The following is a 24,752-nucleotide window of genomic DNA, read 5'->3' as shown; positions in this document are numbered from 1 at the left end:
ATGTGTATATGGAATCCATATAATTCTCTGGTTTTGTAGCAGAATTTATTTCCATGTCTACTTACATACAGTATGTCTAGAAATGTTTCTGGTTGTGAAGTGTCAATTTCCCACTCATAGCATATTATACCAAGAGGATGCTAATACAGTATTATGTCTTAACCCAAAAGCGTGAATCAAATTCATGCTAGTTACAAACAGGTTCAGTAATGTTGAACATTACTTGTCTAAAAGCAACTAAAAAGTTGGTAAAACAGAAAAATGGCTAAGCACCATACATTAAAATTAAACAGTTGAATTATCAAGAAAGCGTAGTTCTCAAATGAGCGAAATTAACATTTCTTGCTTAGTTGCCTCTACAATCAAATGACCAATGTATGAAGATTGATTAGGTGCTGTAGGGCTTAGATGGACAACACAAAGTAAGTATCTGGAAATCGCAAGGAGAGGAATACAGTGTTTTAAACAGAAAATCCTACACGTCCGAAGAGGGAAAAGGACGAGGACACAACGAAATTAACATTTGATCGCATGTTCCTAAAGGGGACGGGAAGGGGAAGGGGAAGGGGAAGGGGAAGGGGAAGGGTAGAGGGAAGGGAAAGGGAGGGCACAGTTAAATGTGGGATGGGAGGAGGGGATGGAAGAGGGAAGGGGAGGGGAGGGAGGAGGGAAGGGGGAGGGCACAGCTAAATAACACCAGATTGTATGTCTCAGAAGGGGATGGAAGAGGGAAGGGGAGAGGAGGAAAAGGAAGGAGGACAGATAAATTAATACTTGACTCATGTGCTTTGGAAGGGGGAGGGGAGGGAGGGGGAAGGGGATGGAAGAGGGAAGGGGGACGGAATGGAAGAGGAAGTGGAGGGGAGACACACCTAAATTGATGCTGATCGTATGCTCCAGAAGGGGAGGGGAGGGGAAGGAGGGAGGAGGGGATAGAGGAGGGGACTGAAGAGGAGAGGGAGGGGAGGACACAGCTAAATTAACACTTGATCGTATGCTCAGAAGGGAAGGGGAAGGGGGAGGGAGGGAAGAGGGAGGACACAGCTATACTAACACTTGATCGTGTGCTCTGGAAGAGGGAGGGGGAGGGGTTATATAGAAGATAGATTCTACCAAGTCAGAGAAGTGAAAAATCCGAGGTTTCATATTCATACAAATACTGATACTGGGAGAGGTCACTGTAGGGTCACTAGAGGTCACTGCTGACCTACTGATCATGTAAGGTTGCACTGTCACCGGGATTGAGTAACCATGCAAAATTTCAAGTTCATCGGACGAAGGGAACAGGCTGACAATTGAGTTACAGGATTTGAGGACAGACAGACAGATAGACAGACAGACAGACGCTGAAGTCAAGTTAAATAAAAGTATGTCAAAATCCAGTCTTTTCCATAAACAAAAGCAGGTAAAACGTAAAATCAACTTAACATGCGGCTGAAATGCATGAAGCATGTGGACGTTATTGCTTGGAGAGGCAAAAAGGAGCCAGTCCTTTGAGAGAGACGGAACAAAATATGAGATTAAACGAGCGCCGTGTATAAACAACATTCCTTTGCAAATGTTATTTTCGCTTTGAAAGGGCAACACCTTTTAATGAAAAAATATGGAAAATGAAGCCATATCCTGAGTTCTAATTTTGCCTGTCATGCTTGGGAATATTTTAAAAGTAAATTTGATTTCAAGACAAATGCACGAACACAGCAGACTTTTTCTAAGATTAAAAATTTGATTTAAAAAGAAAAATATTGTAGAGTGAGAATTCATATGCCGGCTCTTAATTAATTTCGCTGGTATTTCTCAATTAATTCCGTTGAAAAAGAAAATGTGGTAAGATGACAATTTATATTCAGACTTCAAAATTACATTTAAAAAACATATTTAATTATAAGCAACTTGCTTTTCCTGATTTTTGCAAAGGGTGAGAGGATCTTTAAGGAGATTAAGATTCGACTTAAACTGAAAAAAGTTATACAGACCAGTATGGTCAGCGATCACACTTTTGATCCTGAACCTTGCGGATATTTTCTATGCCTAAATTTAATTTCCCAAAATGATACCGTAGTACGTTGATACAGAAAACCTATCCGATTGATTTTGTGTTAGTGTGCATGTTTTTCTTTTATTGATTTATGGCTTTTAAGAGAATCGTTCTAGAATCATTACCACAGCATAATGAATGTACTTTACCCTCCCCCCCCAACAATTTATTTTGATATTCTTAAGGAAATTAGTCTCTGGCCCTTAACAGTATCTAAAGTGCCAAAATCACTTACCAAAATCTAATAACGTAGCCTTTACATCACTGACAAACTTTCTAAAGCCTTTCTTAAAGAATTGCGCTTGATTTCTCGCCAAAGTAAAAGACTGCTTTTTAGCCATGCTTATATTGCCAGATTCTTTACTCATGATAGAAAATAGTGTTCAAACCGCCACCAAAATCAAATTGACATTTTCTTTTGCGATAACCAAACTGTAATTTTTGCATAAAATTTTGTATTATATTCTAGTGACACTGTCCTTACCCTGAGGCTGCACTATTTACAGATTTCCATCAAACTGCCACGTTCTCCAGAATTTCCATGAAAACTTGAACCTGAATTTTTACCCAAATCTAAAAAATTACTCCGAGGCTCATACGTACGTATTAAAAAATCTTAAAAACTCTTCCCAGTGTCAGAATTGTTCAGATTCGTTCATATGGAATCACGCGTAATTCAGAGGTATAAATTAATGAACTATCCCAGATGTAATATGAAACTTATGAAAATTTTTGCTTCAATCATTACGAGAATATATGAAAATATTTTTAACTTTTCCAGACCATCCAGAATAACACAGATAAAATTCGTATTTTGATTACCATTAAAAATATTTATTGATTGATATCAACCGCATTGAGATAATGCGCAAGAAATTCTTGTCTGAATCTAATGAATGGTGTCGAGCACATGACTGACGTTAAACAAAAATATTCTAAAGAATGCTTTAAACAAATCATGACCTTGCGCAATTTTTTTTTTAAATTCGTACTAGATTTATCACGAAACTCTTATAGACTTGTCCTTGTCTAATAAAGAAGTTTCTTAGATTATTTCATGTGAATGTTTGAATAATTTCTTACATAAGTTAGTAAATAAGTTTTGAGCCGAGTAGCTTCTCCTGATAAATTAAACCAATTTGCGGCACAAAGATTTTTTTATTGGGTATTTTTGCTGTGCTTCAGAAATACAACGTTGCCACCTATGCTCCCTACCACATTTCTTTTGTAGAAATGGTAATTAGAATGTAAATTGAGCTCGCTTATTTGTAATTTTGTACGACTCTCAAAGAAACAGTGGTAGAACTGTTACATTTATTCGAATAAAAAGGCTAGTAACTCTCTTACAGTAGTTATGCAGATGGTGAGATATTGCTTTCTTTTGACAGTAGTGTAACTCCTAACAACTCGAACAGGCTTTGGGATCGAAACCATAGAAAATATGTCACTTACCTCTTGTATGAATTTACTGCCAATCTCCTGGAACAATGGGTCGTTAGGATCCAACAAGTAAGTGCTGAAATGAAAAAGAGGCAAAATTAGGTTACCGAAAATCAACTAGTATCAAAACATTCACGACACATAAACAGAGAAATAAAAGTATTAAACTAAAGTCCTCTTTCAATATTGCATCACTGGTATGTAATGAATGCTTACGTTCGGTCCCATGGAGAGGTAATAGTGTGATTTCTGACTGTACTGTACGTAATATAAGCCATATAACTAAATAAGGAGCCTCTAATCTCTGACGTGTTACCGATGTGTATTCGATTGTTTAGTAAGTCTGCAACAGTATTAAAAAATATTAAATGCTTGTAAACATGCCTAAAGCAGAGTTCATAAGAGAGCATGCATTCAAAGTTTCAACTAACTTTATATGAGTCAAAAAGATAATAATAATCAGAGAGTTATCTTATATACTACTGTTATTTTCTGTGATGGTATAAACGATATTCCTATGTGTATCCGATAATTTTGAAGAAAAGAATGATTTTCCTTGTCTGTCTAGTAATTATTGTCATCTCTCCCACCCTTTATCCGTCAGACGCAATAAAAGAAAACGAAAAGTCTTATAGGAAACCTCACTGGCTCCTTTATCCATTAATACCACCACAACCTAGGAATCACAAGCACAAATGATTTTGTCGAAGGGCTTACCAAGAGTAAGTGCAGTTGAAATGTGACCATGGTCCCAGTCTTGTGATGTTTGCATCTGGATACACCCTGGAATAAAGACGGAGGAATCAAAATATCCAATACAGTAAACGTATCATGCAAACATGTCAGCTCTACCGAAGGAACCTGCTATATCTACATGTAAAAATTACATACAGTGATAAATACAATTATTTTAACCATGACGGTTTGCAACACCAGCTCAACCATTGAATTTAGTACTTTTTTGAACTAGATGTACATTACAGATTGTTCTGAACATCTGACAGCGATATTTTTAGCCCTTTTTTCATGTCTAAACAATAAAAAATAATGTAAGGCAATATTTTCCTCATTTTTTACACAAATATTTTTCCACAAGAGGTATTATTATTAATATATATATATATATACAGTATATATATATATATATATATATATATATATATATATACTGTATATATATGTATATATACATAAATTTATATGTATATATATATGTGTGGGCGTGTGTGCGTGTGAGTGCGTGTATTTGCGTATCAGTGTCTGGGTGCTATATGAGCGTTTGCCAGAACATCCTCTGCACCAAAAACGTACAGGTAAAACGACAGGTGACAAATGAGAAATATTTCAGAACTACAGAAATAAAAATCTAAAATTAAGATCTGAAGCTTTGGAGATAAGACATCAAGAAACGTAAGAATGGGGAACGTAAATTGAGAGACAACTAGTACCTCGTTAGGCCAGCTGGAACGTGGCCTGCGAACGCTGGTAGAACCGGATACATCCCAAATTCTCGCATCCTTTGTAGGATCTGATGCTGGAGAGATAATGTCTGTTCGTGCCAAGATTGCGGAAGGGGGCCACCCCATCCAAAAATGTTGCCCATACGACCCCTGGAAAGAAATCATAACTTCTTTGTTGTTGAAAGTATACACAAAAAGAATTTTTAAACTGGCGAACTTGTTTCTTTCGATTTTCTGTAGACGTTCTTGATACAGAGAAAGCTTTTCAGTAGTGTGTCTCAAAGTACTAATTAAACTTGTTTTTCTTGACTTGTCTTAAGTATTCAGGAAATGGGAAAACTTTGAAGCAGTGGGCTTAAAGGTCGCACACAAACTTGTTATTTGGTTTTATTGTAATCTTTTTGAACACAAAAGCTGCCTGTAATGGGGAATCAAAAGGACAGGAAAGGCTAAAAAATGGTGGAATCTCAGTGATGTTTGGTGACGTTTAAATATTTAACCGATTAGAAGTTAATGAATATCCTATTGCAAACATACAAAGTAACAGATTACAGCGTTAGAGAAACATTATTTGAAAACTGAATTTACGTACTCAATTATTATCTTTGCAAACACAAAAATTTCTCATGAAATAATACATATTTCAAATTATTTATCTCAAGAAACTTACATGAAGATGAAGATACACAAAATACTAAATTGCATATGATATTTGAAGGAACCCAATAAAAGAAGGTAGCCCTTCCAATGACAAACACGCCGAAGAATGTGTGTTAAAAAGGATCGTTGTAGTGTTAATTATCTGTGACAGGTACGGTCGTGCGTGAGAGGTATACAATCATTGAATGTGTCCCTGTAAACCGGGCAGGTGCTATGCACTCGTGAGATCAGTGTTTCATCGTGAGGTCGTTGAAGCCTTTCTAGATTAAAATAACTGACAACTGAACAACCTTCCTATCCTCTCTGCTTAGGGATTTAGATCGTCCATAAAATTAAAAGTGTCAAGACAACTGTGCTAATGAGGCAACTGAAAGATGAACAAAAGTGATTCTTATCTTTTTTCAGTATAACAATTCCTGAAACATCTGAATGCATGAAAAGATGCTTATCTCAGTATCGCTATCTGTGATTCCCTCTTGATGCATTCTACTTGGGATCTCTTTCATGGGTACATAATGATTACTTGATAAGGCTAATTAGGAGGACGGTTTATAACAAGGTTTCAGTCTTATTTAATAAAGCTCTCTTTTATTTCTATAGTAAGAGAATAAAAATCCACTTGACAGAAAAATGTTTCCCTTTATGCAAATTTACAATTTTCACGAGTGTTATAAGGCTAAATGGTGATGGAGAAACTTTCGTGAGGAAATTAGTACAATCTTTGCAGGAACCACGAGCAGTTACCTAAAAGAAGACCATATGAACGACAACTAGGCCAAATTGTACGTAATTCCGAATTCTTATTCTTTTTTAGGTGTGTGATTTCCGAGCGGGGGATTGCCAAACTACACATTGCACTGTGAAGACGAGATGATAGACAGATGTCTATCACCACTGTTACTCACTCAATTAGGGCATGGACGTTCTCATCATCTTGAGATTGGCTGACAACAACAAACATATCAATGAGAGGGAGAGAATATGAAGAACATACTGTATCTCACAAGGGTGCCATTCAAATTATGTTCAAAGTTGTTTGCTGTAAGTCATTCAGTTAGCGAAAAGCAAATTATCTTGATGTTATCATTACTTTATAATGCACTCCTGTACTGATATCCAAACAAACCTTGGCCTATGTCTATGTTTTATTCGTTTTTCTTCAGTCACACTTTGACAGCGTGAATCAATTGGTTCTTTATTTCTTGAAAATGGCCTAAGATCTTGCATAAGACACCCCATGAAATTTAAGTTTTATGATGCTTCCCTGCTCTCTCTCTCTCTCTCTCTCTCTCTCTCTCTCTCTCCAGGTCTTTCATGTAATTAAACACATTTAATGAAAGCTCATACATGGTGTAATTAATATGTAGTGACATTATAGCAGTAAAGAACCTTCAATATTCAAAGGGAATTGTTTGATAATTAATTCATATGCGAACCTAGGTTAGAATTACATGCGAGGGCGTATGAAGCTTATACAAATATAAAATATTTCAGAAGAAAAAAACCATATGCTATCCTATATGACTACATAAAACTTTTAGCTCCCCTTCAATAACGCCCCTTCAATAACGCCTATCTCTCAACAGCTCATTTTCCCCTTCTTTTATTCCTTTTTTTCCTAAGGGCGGGGATTAGTGAAGGCATCAGGATGTCCATTCCATCTGTGCGCACGCGCAAAATTGATGTATGAGTTCCTTCAGGGCATGTAAACTTCAAATGTACGCCTTCTTATTTCAAAATAAATAACCGACAGTATCACTTGTAATTTTTTCTGCTCTTCCTTTCATTTATTCGAAAAATCTTTCTAATTTCAAATCACAACAAAGAAACCTAAAAACAGACCTCTCAGGCGCTGGAGGTAGCAAACTCTTCACTTTTTAAAAGTTGAGGGAAATAGTCTCGACAACAAGACGACGTGTCTAGATTTATATGTAGTTCAGATTCTAACTCCGATCACTCCCGTGTCTGTGCTGTACTTTACGTCTCTGTAATAAAAGTCGAACTTTCACGGAGTCACGTGGAAAGGATTTGTAAAGAAGTGGAAGGTTTTTCCTAATGTTTTTTATCGATGCCGATGACAGTGCCATTCACCATCTTAGTTGTCTTTCAAACTTGCACTGCCGTTTGTGTGTGTGTGTGTGTGTGTGCATGTGTGCGTATGTGTGTGTGTGTGTATGTGTGTGTAAATATTTATTTGTTTGCCGAGTCCTTGTTTCCTGTTTGCTGTTCTCTCTTGTTTTCACTGAATGGCAAGTTTTTCTGCAGAAGAGTCCTCGCTAGGTAATGACCCTTTATTTTTGTTCCAGTGCATGTTGTCTCCTCCAGCGGAACATTGAACTTCTGTTATGTATCTTCTAGTTAGTCAACAGGAGTGGGTCGTCTAGCAACCTCTTCACGAAAGGTTTGCTGTACACAGAGAGATTAATACTCTGGAGCCTCTAACGGGATAAAGGCAAATAATTATGATACTTAGGAAAAACATGAAGAGAACGTTTGGATAGCCAATGGTATGTGACAAAGATTTTCAACCTGTGATTGACAAATTAGCAGGAAATGTTTTTATTCACTGTTATTCAACTCTATTTCAGTGCACAAGCATTAGTTGGTAGAATAATTGATCCGTAAGCAATCAGAAATGTTTAGCATCTTATTTAGACCTCTATAGAATTGCATAACTTCTCTCTTCGTTTGGAATGTTCTTCTTTCAGAACAGAAAGGTTGAAGAAGAATGAAATGTTAACAAATATCTTTCATTTTCAAATTCTAGTTTTTCTTCCCTCGCTCTGTCTCGACCACAGTTTTCTTTTTCGAATTAAACTTAGTGATGTAGTCCACAACTTTTGATTAAATTCACAACTTTGTTTGCTCATTTTCGAGGAAAGTTTAAAACTTTACCAGAGGATTTACACGGAAAGGAATGCTGAATAAGTCACCTGCGAGGAGACGTTTTCCCCTTTTCATTCGAGAGGGAAATCCTAATGGTGACTGACAGCGTAGGGGTGGTACAAAACCGACCTTTTATTCTTTCCGATATGTCGACATATCTCGAGGCATTCTTTTCGTCGTGTGTGCTAAACTGTTGTGTTCCAGCTATTACACACTGTTCTAAGGCCACGCCAGGTTAAATTAAACCAGTCTTTCATGCTTGCTCTTATGGAAGAGAACAAAAATTCAAACATTTCCTTTTAATCTCCTTTGTTTCTTAGCCCTACTATTCCTGCCGCTTTAAAAATCTTTCAGTAACTTATATACTTTTATAAATGCCTAATAGGTACAATAGTAAATATAGAATATCGATATTCCTCTTAAAAGATATTCCTTCGCGATGCTTTATGAAAAGTGGAGAGTTCTCTTCATCAGACAAAAAACATTTAAATATTTCATAATCAAAATATCACTTTTTTATCAAACTTCATTCCACATAGATCCAGCATCTCTTTATTTAATATTAAGTCAGAAGAAGGAAGATATTTCAGTTGTAAGTTAACTAAGTACAAACTAAACCATTATAACCTTGACACTTCACGATAATATAATGAAATGATTTCCTCATGCCCACACAAATGAGAGTCGAACTTTATCGCCACAGAGATTAATGAAGTCTCCAATCTCTTTCCAGAACAACTAAAAATCTTTATCTTCCTTTTTATAAGTAAACTGGAAGATGTCAAAAGTGTAATGCACTTTGTTGCTGGCCACATCGATCTTCGAAACTTACAGATGTATATACCCTCCAAGCAACGAATACATCAAATACTTTATACTTCGCATCTTGAAAACCAGTGATTTTAGCACTTGTGCCAACTTTTCATTAGTAGCGAGGTTGCCCATTTTGGGTTCTTTTGTCTGTCTGAACAAATTCACATCGGTAATTCCACGCTATAAACACTGCCGTATCTCGTTAAAACACAGAAAAAATTCCATTGTATTTGATAATGGCAATGCATAGATCTGGACGTACAGAAAAACAGCAAACAAATTTCTTTTCTGCGTATTCACAGTTATAATCAGTGGACAATGTACTCGGTAGCTGTAGCTTCTTGTTGACTTTTGCATCAAAGAACGTAATGAAAAACGTTTTTGTCTGCATCCTTTTTTACCAGTATAATATGACACACACAATGTAAGTACTATTAACAGTTGCATAGTGGGGAAGTACATACAGAAAGAACGAAGTTTATATATATATATATATATATATATATATATATATATATATTATATATATATATATATATATATATATATATATATATATATATATATATATATATATATATATATATATATATACAAAGTAAGGACATGGTAAACGAATTGAAAAAGAACGAAATCCAGTTACAATGTAGACTCTTTTCAGGGCATGCCTTTTGAAGGATCTAAAATATCACTAATCGTCTTTGTAGATTAAGATAGAAGTCACCTTAATATCTATTAATCAATCCTAATTCAACTCGCATTTGATCAGATCTATGGTAATCCTCCCCATTAATTTCTTAAGGTTAATCAGGATCAGCGAATAATTAAAGAACCCACGGAAAGTATCAGTCCAAGAATCTCATAAGACTGGGACCTTTGTTCTATGAAGGAAAATTGTGTTTAGTATATGAAACACTAAAGGAATGTTAACGTTGTACACAAACAAAACCTAGAAGAACGTACAAAACCTACTCATACGGTCACTTCATGTGCAGAATTTTTCCCGAGCACTTATTTCATCTACTTACAGATTTATGAGGGACTCATAAATCTGTGGTTAAGATATATAGAGTATGCAATTTTTTCAATATATACGCAAGAAACTCTGGCAATGGAGTCAGCTTTGGACAGATGAGGTCTATCATGGCCCTAAACTTTCGTGTGCTTAAATAGTTACGCAGGGTTTTTTACCCTCGTACTTTAAGGAAGGTGTTCCATGAAATGAAAACCTTTCCTTTATATGTATTCGCCTAAAAGGATGAAGTTACAAGTCTCATGACTGTTCTCCCTTCCTGTCGCCATGCACGACGACTGACTCATCAAGGATACAGTAGTAGTCAGCCTTCACCGATGTTCATAGATTTGAATTGGAACCACGTACAGTAGTGATTGACAACAAGCGACTTGGAATAACTTTCATGATCGTAAGGTCCCCTTTGTTTAAATACACCAAGAAATAATGATGGTACATGATACACTGGTCCATTGAAATAGTTAACTTCAAAGCTGCTGTGGATCACCATGACTGAACGTAAAAGCAAGATACTGTGATGTAAAAAAAAATCCGTTTAGATTTACACGAACCACTGAACGGCGCAAACCTCGTTAAGTCTAACAGAACCCACCTAATAGTGTCTTAATTATGTTCCCATTACCAGTAACATCGACTGATATGTATTCTCGCTGGATGGACATGTCAGGGGATTATAAAATTGCCTAGCAGTGCTCCACAGACCAGAATGGATACAGCACAAAGGTATAGGAGGATTAGACCTACCATGCTAAGAAGGCGGGCCCTGCAAAGTGGTTGTCGAGTTCCTCTTGTGTTACGCCTAGTTTGGAATATACTCGTTGCCAGATGGCTTCCTGGCCAGTAAATGCCAAAGGCATGTTGATCCCGTTGAGCGCCATCCAGTCAATCTCACGTTCCCATCTGCTCCATTTCCACCAGGCCATGGAGTATGACACAGTGCAAACGTTCTGGTAGTAACGAAATCTGAAAAAAAATGTGCGTCATAATGTTACTCTGCATCAAGGTATTACAAAAAAAGTCCCAGTGTAACGCCGAAGAGAAGATATTTGGAATTATTTAGAAGCAACCGTAGCGCGAAGTAAAGACGTGTGTGTGTGCATATATTTATATATATAAATGGATCATAAACCTTCGAAGACTTAGAAAGGTGAACAAAAGTACTGACAGTATTAAAATCAAAAGGAATACCAGAAATACAAATCGTATACAATTTTGTCTTACGACCAGAATGTTATTCAAAGTTAACATTACTCATCGTTGCTTTTACAGTGAACGTTTAAATAAACGCCGAATATATTTACAATTTAGTACAAGAAAACTGATAAAACATGGATGTTTTTTATAAATACATGAGATACTCAATATTGCATGATGACATACATTTCTTTTTGCAAACGCCGACTGAACGTATAGCTCAGTTGTAAGGACGGTGTAGTGTATTTCACGTTAAAATTTCAATGCAAGACCTACGCGGAAATACGTCGTTCAATGCTGTCTTCCTCTGTTGCCTTCTTTTGTGTTCAAAACAACTAACAATAGTACCTTATGATGCTCTCAAACTCCGAAAGGGCTGGTCAAGTTCCGATGAAGGAACTGTTTGAAAATGGGTCTATAAACTTGCAAACCATATCCATAAATATGAACTTTTCTTGAAACGAAGTTCTTGATTTAACCTAGTCCTTTTGACAACACACACACACACACACACACACACAGAGAGAGAGAGAGAGAGAGAGAGAGAGAGAGGAGGGGGGGGGGACAATTTCAGCTTAACCTCTAGAGAAGCCATACATATTAAGACTAATGAAATATGGAAAACTGAAAGAGAGAAGAATTCCAAACTTTGGCAATTGAAGGTTAGACACAGAGGAGGAGAGAAATGTTCGAAAATACGCTAGTTAAAGGAAATGAAGAAGAGAATGATGTGTAAAGTTACACCCTTGGAGAGTCAATAACAAGGAGTGGTGATCTCCGGGCCGAGTACATAAAGATAAAATATAGGATTTAGGCCAAGCGCTGGGACCTATGAGGTTATTCAGCACTGAAATGGAAGTTGACAGTATAGAGGTTTGAAAGGTGTAACAGGAGGAAAACCTCGCAGTTGCACTATGAATCAATTGTAAGGAGAGGGTGGAAAGGAAGATGGAAGAAAGTGAAATGAACGGAGGTACAGTAAAAGGAACAAAAGGGGTTGCAGTAGGGGCCGAAAGAACGTTGCAAAAAACCTTAAGTAATACCTACAATGCACTGCATGAGGTGCACTTACTACACTATCCCCCTACGGAGCCGGGCAGAGCGTGTAACCCACTATGACCAAGACCACCGAGAGACAAGGCCTGTTCGATGTATTGTGACGTAAGCAATGGTAATCCGAGTCGCTAGCACTGACTACGTTCCCAGATGAAAGAAATGTAAACAAAACATCACCAAAATACAAAATTTGTTGCTTGCCAGTTATGATAATCAGTTAATTTACTCTTTTTTTTTTTTGTCTACACTAATTTGTGTACACCAAATAATATTAACTCGAAACACTGGTTAAGAGATTAATATAAAATACTGAACCAAAAGAATTTATTTACAGTTACAATATAGTATATACCTTAGAACAAAAGCTCTTTGTCGGGTGAGTCGGTAGAGCTGCGAACTGTCACTCGATGGGCCGGAGTTCAATTCCCCAGCCGGCTGATGAAGAGTTAGAGGAATTTATTTCTGGCGATAGAAATTAATTTCTCACTATAATGTGGTTCGGATCCACAATAAGTTGTAGGTCCTGCTGCTGGGCAACCAATTGGTTCTAGCCACGTAAAAATAAGTCTAATCTCTTCGCCAGCCCTACGAGAGCTGTTAATCAGCTCAGTGGTCTGGTAAAACTAGGTATACTAAACTTAACCGAAGTACAAACATGTTTATCATTGTATTAAAAAATGTTTAATTACAAGACGGCCGTGCATTGGTTTACTCTACTATATGTGAATGAAATACCTTAAATATTGTCTTTACATAAAGCTATTATTTGGTACAGGTAGTTGAAGTTTCTAGCTTTCTTTTTTTATTCTATTATTTTTACATACAGCTATTATTTGGTAGTTGAAGTTTTTAACTTTCTCTTTTATTCAACTTTTTGTTAGCTGGCAATATAGTTATTTTCTTGGGAAACAATAATTCAATAAAATGTTAAAATCAATACTATTAATTTTAAGCATTTTTTCTGTACAATGATCTTCATTACTTATTGAGCAGCATATCTATTATTTAACCTTGGAATCTTTATATAGGGATTTTATATTCATTATTGTCCATCAAAATGTAATAAAAAAATTACATAATCTGCAACTTCTGAATAAAAAAGGAAACAGTACCTGTAACCCTAGAATACTAGGCCAGTCTAATTTTATTCACCTTACCAATGGTAACTTGCCTATTCCCTGATCACTATACTGTACATCCACTTCTGATGAACCTTTAACTTCTATGTCTTTGCCATTTCCAAAGCTCTTGCTAAGTCCTGCAATAGGACTTGTTTGACATAGGCTACATTGGGAGTTGTTTGACATAGGCTACACTGGGAGTTCTTTAACATAGGCTAAACTGGGAGTTCTGTGACATAGGCTACATTGGGAGTTGTTTGACATGGGGTACACTGGGAGTTCTTTAACAGGTTAATGTTCGTTTCCTGTCCGAACATCCCTACTCGATTTTTTATTATTTCTTTCGAATCTTCATAAAAAATTATGGAAAAATTCGCAAAATGATATTTATCACAAAAAAAAATTTATGCAAATAACTGATTTTTTAGGATTTTTTCGATGCTTCAATTTCATCTTACCCATGACTTCAACAGCTCCCGTGAGTGCGTTTGTACATAGGCAGCTGCCAGCCATACGCATGCCCGTGCATTTCACCTACTTATCAGCTGCCAGCCATACGCATGCCCGTGCATTTCACCTACTTATCTATCATTATGTCATATGTGATTGGCGAACATCATTTGCGTGGCCGTTCTGTCGACTCGGAATTTGAAATTATTGGCACGGTTCATCAGATGAACCAAGTTGAAACTTTTATTCCTTGTAACTAGGCCTCTTTTTTAATACGATTGCAATCATCCAATAATAAACCTGTTTTCATTCGGACTTTGCTTCAGAACCAATGAAAAGTCATTTATTTCAATATGACGAAGCCTTATCTTTTTAAGAAGTCACGGAGCACTTCCAAGTTCTGTCACTTGCCCGAAGTGTTCCAAGCCCTGTACTTTAAGATCAGGTAAGAACTTGTGGCACTGTAATAGTAGTGTTTCTCTCCCAAAATAAAAAAAATTAAAGGTTTGTGGCTATACTGTTAGTGACTTTAAGGGAACTTATCTTGAAATAATTCATTTTCCTCCATAAAAGTTAGTTTTATATATGAGTGGCTCTCAAAAACGTAATGTATGCGATATGAAATTGTAACCTACAGTTCTGAAAAGAACTCATCAAATTACGAGTTACAAGGTAAGACAATACCCCACCCCTCCATAGCTAACACGGCAAAATTGTAACCAGTCAACACCCCTAGGTTACATGGTGTTATTTTTATTGGCAGCTTGTGTACTTACCAGCTATTGGATGCTCTGGTAAGTTACGTGTACGTGGTAGCTCATACTTTGATCTGTGCATGGCAAACATTTTTTTCAATGTTTTCTGGGCATTTTCAATTATTCCATTCTGGTTTTCGGCCAGAATAAATTCGTTTTCTGTACTTTTCTTGCACCGTCAAGTATTCTGTACTTGAGATGCGAGAGGCTTGACAACTTGACAACGAATGACTTCCGGTTGAAATCTTGAATGGGACGATTTAAAACAGCAAGAATACAGTCGAAAAAATATGTTTGTCATGTGGAATCAGAGTTCGGACCAGAAACGAACTTTTACCCTTTAACATAGGCTACACTGGGAGTTCTGTGACATAGGCTACTCTGGGAGTTCTGTGTTAAGTCTAGTTTGTATCAATTCCTACTAAAATTCAATCTAGGTTAATCAAGTCTTTGTTTATATTACATTTTACCTTGCTGCTCACAGCACCTACCTAAATCTCTTTTTCTGGCTACAGAATTCTTAGGCTATGCCTGGTAGTAGGCTATACTAGGCTAAACTTGCACAGGCCTAACTTATGTTACCTTATCGGACAAACCTAACTGTATGTTTGTTTGCCCTCCTGACATGGCGTAGCCTGGTTTCAGTGTGATGAATACAGACTTTATATTGCAGTCAAAAGTTACCCTAATGTGGAATGGAATGGAACATGAAATTGTGGCTTGAAGCCAAGCATTGGAATCTGAGGGATTATTTGGCGTTAGTTATCATAATGTTTTCCAGAGGCAAAAGTCAAACACTTGTTGCAGTGAACTTAGTGTTGAGTTTACCTACTTACCATAGAAGTTCGTCAAATAAAACACACAAGATATATCCGTGGCACGCTACTTCATTATGCCATGTAAGTTTTACGGTCCAATTAAAAAATATAACAATGGAACCACGAGAAAACCTGTACTCAAATGATGTACGGGATGGAAGCTGGAGAAAGAGTCGCTAACTTCGGACTACCAGGGCCGATTCATCACATCATGACGTCATATCCAACAGGTCTTGTCTCTCGGTGGCCTTGCTCTGACCCAGTTAAGCACATATCACTAAAACTGCAGTAACGAAACACTGAAGCAGCACATTGTTTTTTTCCTCTCTCTCTCTCTCGTTTAATTATCATAAGTATGTGTTATTTTATTACAGGTAGACTAATCATTACTGTACGCTATATTAAGAAATATTATTGTTCAGAGGTCTATTGTAGTTGAAGTAAAGAATTTTGTATTCTAACCTATCTCAAATGCTGGAAAGTAGCTTATAAAAAAACCGATGCCATACAAGGCTAGCAAAGTAATTTCTTTTTTTCTAAGGCTTTGGGATGATACCAGAAGAGAATTGGGACGTTGTAAAGAACAGCAACCCCAGAGTACCTGAGGGTTGTTTATCTTAACAAGCTAATATTTGGGGTGGCTGATGTTATCAAGCTCATTCTGATACTGGCGGTGCATCTGTTTGTTGTCGGCCAAATGGAATGTCCCTTCGCCGTGTTCAGTACTGGGGGGTGGCTGATGTTAACAAGTTCATTCTGAGGATAGCCAATCTTTACATGGGTACTCTGGGGTTGCGGATCTTTACAACGTCCGAGAATTGTTACTTAAGGACTACCGCATAAAAGTAATTTTAGTTTATTTGGAGTAAAATTATTCTTAAACGGACAAAACAATAAAAAATAACTTATTATCAATTGGTATCGGCCTTGCGTTTGTCTGGCCAAGATTCTTTTTTTCCTTGCTGCTACCATTCTTAAAGGCAATTTCTTACCTTGCATAATAATTCGATAACATTTACCATAGAAAAATTATTTTTATATATTCAAAATTAAGATGTCCTTTGAATGCGGTTTAAACGATACAGCATCTTACGAAATGAGAAGTTCGAGGGCACAGGTATAGCCTACGCTACCAAACTTTATTTTCTTGCTACTACCGAACAATGAGACATATCGTCTGATGAAAACATATTTTAAACAAGGATTTATTACTCATAAAAATACAACCATTATTATCTGAATCGAATAACAGAAGTTGTTCTCTACGGTCTGTTTCCGTCTTCCCGAAGGTCTCTCACCGAGTGTGACGTTTCGGGATTTCGTTTTGAAACTAAGATAAAAAGCATTTCGTTCAGTAACTCTAACGCTGACCTTACATGTCTGAAACCGAGAAAAAGGATGGTACCGAAAGTATCCTACAGGCCTACCTACTGTAGAGAATGTGCAATGACTGACTAAATACACCAGGTGCCCTATGTATCACAAAAACACGTTTAATAGACGGACCTTGCCGACAGAGCCATTAACCTATAGGCCTAGACAGGCTACTACTAAGAATTTTTAATAACGAGCTAGATCTTCATTAGTTTCTATTAAGTGGCATATATAAGATTAATGATGTTCTGATTTCAAAACTTAAATCGCCACTGCACTTACTTGTCACAAAAATATGCTGGAAATATGACGTTATAGGAGAAGGCGAATCAACTCTAACAAGACACTTTTCTGACTAGCACAAAACCATAGTTTAAATCAAATCCAGTACGCTTTGCTTACCTGTGAAATGTTATTCAACTTTCTCTTGAATAATTCCTGTGCACATTTCTGCCTTTATAAACTGCATATCGTACCACTGGGAAGAAAACGAACCAAAAAAAGATCGCCGGACACATTAAGCGGTTCTTCAGTTTCCGTGGTTCCCGGGCATTTAAAGATGCAAGCAGCGCCTCCCTGAACTGGTGGCTGACCACTAAACATGGAGATTATTCCCCAGTTATTGTTAACTTCCATGAATATAACTGTTATTCCAGACCTCTGAGATCTGCGTATACATGGACTTGGATCAACGAAGACATTTGACATAAAGTCGTAGTCTTAACTGTACTACCTCCAGCAACATAACGAAAACAATAACAAAATTTCATGATACTCGGCACTTTCAGGAAAACTTAGCCGATCGAATCCCTATTTGCATTTTGTTTTGTATATATATATATATATATATATATATATATATATATATAACCCTATTTGCATTTTGTTTTACATATATATATATATATATATATATATATATATATATATATTATATATATATACAATTTGTCTTGGTTGATGCCGTGGCCTAGTGGCAACACCTAGCTCACATTTGCACAGTCAGTAACTCATGGCCTCCTTACCGCCCATTGATATGAACAGGCGTGAATGAACACTACGAGTCTTACGGGTCTTCTGGGGTTCAGAAGAAGGCGTAAGGCTGGGTATTCACGGCCAGGTTTACCTGTCGGTTCTTCTGTCAGTTAATCGAATCTGGCGTTAAAACTTACGCGTAGACAACAGCTTACGGGCGGAGTCCGTCCATTCACCTACACGGATGAACTGATGGAATTACCCACAGCAGTGCTACCACATTTCCGCACCACTGATTGCCACCAAGACACTTCCACACTCGCCAAAATTTTAAATTCATTACACCATATGTAAAATCTAACGTATATAAAACAATGTATGCTTTCCTTCACGGTCTAAATATGATTTTCCGTAAAATTCCCTTATCAAGTTAATCACAATCAATTTTTACATTAAAAAGATTTTAAATAGATTTAAGTTGCCTTAATTAGATGGAAACCTAAAGCTGTCACTCTGTTGTCGTCTGCACTCGACATGTCAATCAAGACATTGCCCGACCGAATTCTGCTACTTCATAATTCGTCGTAAACAACCATTCTTTGATGGCTCTTTATTCAGTCATTATGATATAAACATATATATAAATATGCAGATGACCGAGAATATAGGTCAGTGAATCATATAAGAAAATAATATATCTGACCACAATAACCCCTGAAAATAGTATGGAAATTTTTTCCACACTTAGTGTGGCAGACCGTAAAATGAAGACGTCATTTCTGCACCCGAACAAGTTGTTCATCAAAATTTCCACACCGGAGGCCACATTTCTACGTTTCGCAAGATTGACCCAAAGTTCTTCCGACCGACTGAAAGGTGAGTGCATGTGTGGACGGGTATGCAACGATTTTGTGACAATTCACCACTGGATTTCGCCTGGGAAGGATCTCAGCCACTCAGCCCAGAATATGAATAAACTATGTATGGGCCTAATTCATTTCATCGTTAGACCCTGCAGAGCTATTTGTAGGCCGTTGTGAGTCCAAATCATATAATAAAAGATAAAAAAAATATATATCCACGTGATATAAAAATTTGGCATAGACCCAGACAAGTGTCCTGCATTTTTATGAAAGGTGTATAGTGAAAGTAGGTTAAATGGTCCATTTCATAAATAACTGAACCAATCCCAGATTCAAATTTAAACAATTTCTATGAGAAAAGACACCTCTCTTTAACAAGCAATATTTGGAACATACTCTTTTACACTTTTTTGTTTCTTTCCTATCATTCAGTGAATTTCTACAGTAGCTAGTCTATATAGTCTCCTCATCAGCCATCGGTGTCATAGAGTGTTGCCACGACGTAGGCAAGGCGGGAACTGAAGACATGACCTCGACTAACCTCGAGTTGACAGTCCGACTGAGAGTTCTACTACTTTCATGTGAACGCTCATCCATCGAACAGTCGTGGATGAACTGACAGGTAAACCTGATCGTGAATAACCGGCCTTACGAGTTCAAATCCTGCTGGAGTGCTGGCATGCAATTCCCTCATTCAGTTGTCAGTTACATCACTTGTACACACACACACACACACACACACACACACACACACACACACACACACATGACATATATATATATATATATATATAATATGTATATATATATATATGATATACACATATATATATATATACAGTGTGTATGTATATAATATATATATACATACACACACAACACATATATATATATATATATATATATATATATATATATATATATATATATATATATATATATATATATATGTATGTATGTATGTATATATTATGTGTTGGTCAAAGCTACTTGGGTATCAACAGCAAAAGAGCCTTAGTTCGATTATCTATAGCGAACGAGCATTTTCGGCACATTTTGTTAAATCCTACTGCAAATATGTCGCCCTAACAGTAAAACATATCTAGTGGTCAGTCAATGCGATAAGCAGCCATAGAGTGAAAGGACATACGACAATTAACCTTATCCCAGATAGCTCGCTGAAGACTTGATACCTCTCTGAGCTACACACACACTATATATATATATATATATATATATATATATATATATATATACCTATATATATATATGCATGCATATATATGCATGCGTATATATACATATTATATATATGTATATATAGGTTATATGTGCACCTCAGATAATCAAAATAGCATCCATTTCCCACGCAAGCCCACATCCCTGCAGATAATACATATCCATCCAAGGATCGGTGTAGTATACACCCTCTATTCATTTTGTTTGCCAACAGTCTCAAAATCAAGGCAATTCTCAGAAACTGGATTAGGAACCTTGTGCTATAGTGAGCAATGGCAGAGACTGGAATTGCTTGTCTTGTACCTCCCTCCTCGAGGGCCATTAAAATACAAAAAGTCGTCCCTCCAACCATGTCGTCTTCGCCAGGAGAGTTTGCAAATTTCTTTTTTGACAGAACGAGTAGCATTTCTGAACTGAATAAATTTTTAGAGTGATATTCTGGTCGTTTGTATTTTCTAAGAGATTACTCTAAGTAAACTGAATACAGCAGGTTTCAATTACAAGAGGTAAAAATAGATCCAGCAAACCAAATATTGAATTCGTTGTGACTATTCGATTCAAGAGAGAGAGAGAGAGAGAGAGAGAGAGAGAGAGAGAGAGAGAGAGAGAGAGAGAACTTGCTCTTCAATTGCATTCAGGTGCTTCTTCTTAAACTTAAAATGTAAAATTTGGACAGTATTCGAATCATAGTTCCTTTGAGCTCAGTTAGAATAGTTTCATACTTTAGGAGCTTGATGAATATGGTTAGGTAACGTGCAACTGAGCCAAGACAATTAATAATGATTACTTATTTTAGCCTCATAAGATACTTTTTCCCCTCTGCTTTCTCCTATATTCTTGCTCTCGTTTTTAGACCCTGCTTAGTCTAGTTTTGTCAAGATGGAACGACACTGAATCTGAATCTCTCTCTTACTTTTAGGAATTGTAGGAGTACCTAGAGCAAGGAACTGAATACTGGTAAAACGATTTTCTAAGAGACAGTGTTGTCAAAAATATTCTTAAGAAGAAATGTTTAGTGAAAGCTGAGTGAGAGAAAAGACAGAATAATTTATGAAATTGATGTGAGGAAAAAAACGTTAAGTTCGTCCCAGAAAGATAAAAGAAGAAACGTTAAGATGACACAAGCAGTTCAAATCCATTCTCGTTCGCAGCAATTCGTTGCAATTCTAATACACTGTTACATCGAATTTCCCAAATCTTTTGAAAGCGTCTTTAGATGCCAGTTAACATTCCGAGCATTCTTATCATAAAACAATTAAAGAAAACTCTCAGAGTGCACATACCTCCGCCAACGCCAGCCCAAGTGAGCACATATTTTTATCCACCGGAAACGGTTAGTAGACGGTATCCAAAAGAAATCTGATAGATAAGGAGGAGACATAACCTTCATTCAGACGTTTTTGCAACACCCAAAATAAATTAAAGGCATAACAAAAATCAACAGTAACCTCTTCACTTTGGTAACGAAAACCAGACCTGAACTTTTAAAACTGAGCAAACCAGTACTGAAAACGATATTCCCAGAAGTTACATTTATATCTCTCCCAAATCTAATCAATTGTTGCCAGTCACGAGGCCTTTTAAAATTCACTCCAACTTTGTGAGTTACCCTGCTTTCAACCGACAGACGAGCTATCAAACGAACAAAAAAAATTAAACTAAAAACCAAAGCTTTATTACCATAGATCATAAGATGACAGGCCTGAGCTGCAAAGGGTATACACCTTAACAGCTAAATCCGTGGAATTCATGAGCCTATTTTGCTATGCTAGCTTGTATCTTTATTTTTTTCCTACCGAAACCTTATCGATAAAAGGGGAACCTTCCTCTTGAGTATTTGACTCGTGTTTCACTGAAAAACCGGTTTCCACAAACATCAATTCCTTTTTCAGCTTCAGTCCTAAAACCTGTCAGGTATGCCGCAAATACTTTTTAGGCCCAGGTACATGAAAGAAAGGTTCCGATTGACAAAATTCCTTTTTTTTTTTTTTTTTTTTTGTACTGCTGCGAAGGAAAAGCTTGCCCTAGTTTTAGTATTCCCATGATAACGAGCACGGGGTCTTAGCTGCAGAATTTTCCCTGGAATCGTTGATATCCTGCAGATGAAAATTATTTCCGTACAGAACTCGATCCTTTTAAAAAAGAAAACCACTCAATGAAATACACGTACAAGCGCATTGCTGTATCGGTAAACTTTTATACCTTTTAGTGTGACCATGAAAAACCCTCGAGAATAATGATTTTCATGATTGTAGAAGTAAGAATCCTCCGTTCGTTGCTGCGTTAATTTTTAACATTTTTTTAATAAATACTGACTTGTTCTCGAGTTTTTAAATAAAATAACACGTTAATACTATGCTACTGTCTACAAAAGCTTTTGATATAACAAAATAATTCAACGGCAACACAGAGCGCTGCACAATCATCTTGGCTTCCGGTGGTCAGAATTATCACTTATCTGACCAGTATCTGGAAAGCCAAAAGCAGATGCATGTAGGTAGCTAGGCTTTTGTTAAACCCACAAACCCTTATAAACTTTCTTCATTTAAGGAGCAACTTGTCGCTTCCTTGGTAGTCAACAGTCACTGTTCCTCACTTTCGATTTCCCTGGCCTTCTTTGAGCCCTGCCGAGGAAAAGGTATTATTTTGTCCGTCTAATTGGCGTTTGATCTTTGAAACAAACACAAAGCAAAACAAAAAATCCGTCGCGTCTTTCCCGTTAGCATATGCTTACCTGTCATTTGAGGTAATTTGGATTCTGGCCTCTGGGAGCGAATCAGGGAGCGACAGCTGATCCGCCTCCCAAGACACGTGAGCGTTGCAGGAATATTTCAGGTAATGTAACAAGCCCCAGGCGGCAGCGACGCCGCTGGTGGCCACAACATCCACCGATGCGTTCATACCTGGAGACACCACCTGAGGAGGAAGTAATCAGAGAATGTGTTAGAAGGTCGCTGAAGGATGAATATTGTATATTACGCTTTCTTGATATTTATACCAACAGAATGGTGAAGAAATGTCTTATAATGAATCAAGATCCATTAATAAGATAAGTCAGATGTAGCTTCGTAAGACTTTACCTAGCAAAATGCAAGTGACATCGATATCAGTATTCAGGCCACGAATCTGGTACATAACAAGAGATAAAGTAACAAGTTATGCCCCTTTACTTGAAGAACAGAATTAAAATGGAAATAAATGACAAATACAGTCGAAGACAAAAAAGGCAAAGTTGCAAGACCTTATATGTAAGTGACACTGATTGCCGATTCAGCCACCATTTGCTTAACCTCTTTCTTACAAATGATTTTATGGCAATCTTTCTTAAAATGATATTATTGCAATCCTATTATTTCAAGTTACTATAGTATGGGTTCTTAAATTTAAAAGCCCTTTATTTTTGAAATTTGAGAACACATTAATTAGCTTGAACTCCGAAAATGTCGTAAGGTAAGGTTGAGATGAGCCTAATCAACGGAAATTCAAAAAGGTAGTTCGTTATCTATGATATGAAGCGTTCCGTCTGAACGCTTTCCTGCCTCGAGGTCTAACGAGTCTTTCTTCAAGTAATCTATTGATCTCTGTGGATACTGCAAGTGCCGTGAGCGGTATGTATAATATGAGTCGAGGTTGCTATAGTACACTCATCCCTTGAGTAACGCTGACTGCATACGACTTTATAACCCACCGAACAGTATCATATAAGTAAATTGCTAAATTGATGCAGGTTACTATAGTAGCCTCAACTCCTGCTCAAAGTGGACTCCAGTTCATTTGACGTCTCAGTGAGCATTTGAGCATTACAATTTCGCCTCCGGCCGAGAGAATCAGCTTAAGTGGCCTTTGATGTTGTCACGCCAGGAAAATTGCAGTCAGTCAGTCAGTCCAGTGTGGGGAGATAAGATGATGTATTATAGGAAGATGAACTTTGTTTGTTATCAAAGTTAATATACAAAACAAGAAAAAAAAAGAAGACAAATATTGACACTGACAACCAAGCCTAAAAACTTTCATTTGAAAAGCCGTCTGATACTGAGCACCAGGCTATTTTTTTTTTTTATATCCGTTAAGCTGAATTTTTTTCATAAGTAAAAGAAGACAACAAAAGGAAGGTAACTGTAGTCAGGGCTACGAGCATCATTACAAGAAAACGAAAAATTTAATAAAAAGTTTGACATACTAAGTGGATATCACTGTTGTTGCCATGGCTACCGTTATTATTGCGAATGAGATGTTGAGTCTTTCATCTACAAAAAAGAAAAAGAAAGTTTCTTCATAGTCTTGAAAGCTTCCGCCATGCCACTATGTATACGATAATAGCAGTCAACGCAAACAGATCTAGGTATGATAGGAAATGTAAAATAACTGACAGTACGAAGTACAAGGAGACTAGTGGTCATCATTCTTTAACAACGCACTACAGGCAACATCTGAGCGCAAAGCAGCTGTCCTTTTCTCTTTATATTTTAAAATAAATTCCTCTAGATGACTTGTCGTTGACCCTGAAGTAAACACTAAGGGGAGATTTTCGAGAATACACCAAAATATAGACATCAGGTTACGTTAAGAGATTATCT

General features: G+C 36.9%; 1 protein-coding gene across 8 annotated transcripts in view; it reads right to left on the bottom strand.

Moving 5' to 3' along the window:
- LOC136835323 (alpha-N-acetylglucosaminidase-like) overlaps positions 1-24,752 on the bottom strand; it is a 280,695-nt gene that overhangs the window by 216,692 nt on the left and 39,251 nt on the right. For all 8 annotated transcript variants that reach the window (XM_067098664.1, XM_067098663.1, XM_067098665.1 and 5 more), the window contains exons 4-8: positions 22,910-23,091; positions 11,075-11,293; positions 4,927-5,088; positions 4,196-4,261; positions 3,491-3,554 (exon numbers count right to left, since the gene is read on the bottom strand). In XM_067098664.1, the coding sequence (XP_066954765.1) occupies positions 3,491-3,554; positions 4,196-4,261; positions 4,927-5,088; positions 11,075-11,293; positions 22,910-23,091 (693 nt within the window). The remainder of the gene's footprint in view (positions 1-3,490; positions 3,555-4,195; positions 4,262-4,926; positions 5,089-11,074; positions 11,294-22,909; positions 23,092-24,752) is intronic.

The sequence above is a fragment of the Macrobrachium rosenbergii genome, chromosome 55, assembly GCF_040412425.1.
Source record: "Macrobrachium rosenbergii isolate ZJJX-2024 chromosome 55, ASM4041242v1, whole genome shotgun sequence".
In the NCBI taxonomy this organism is placed as follows: Eukaryota; Metazoa; Arthropoda; class Malacostraca; order Decapoda; family Palaemonidae; genus Macrobrachium; species Macrobrachium rosenbergii.
Note: the sequence above shows the minus strand (reverse complement) of the source record. Positions and strands in the feature narration are given on the sequence as shown.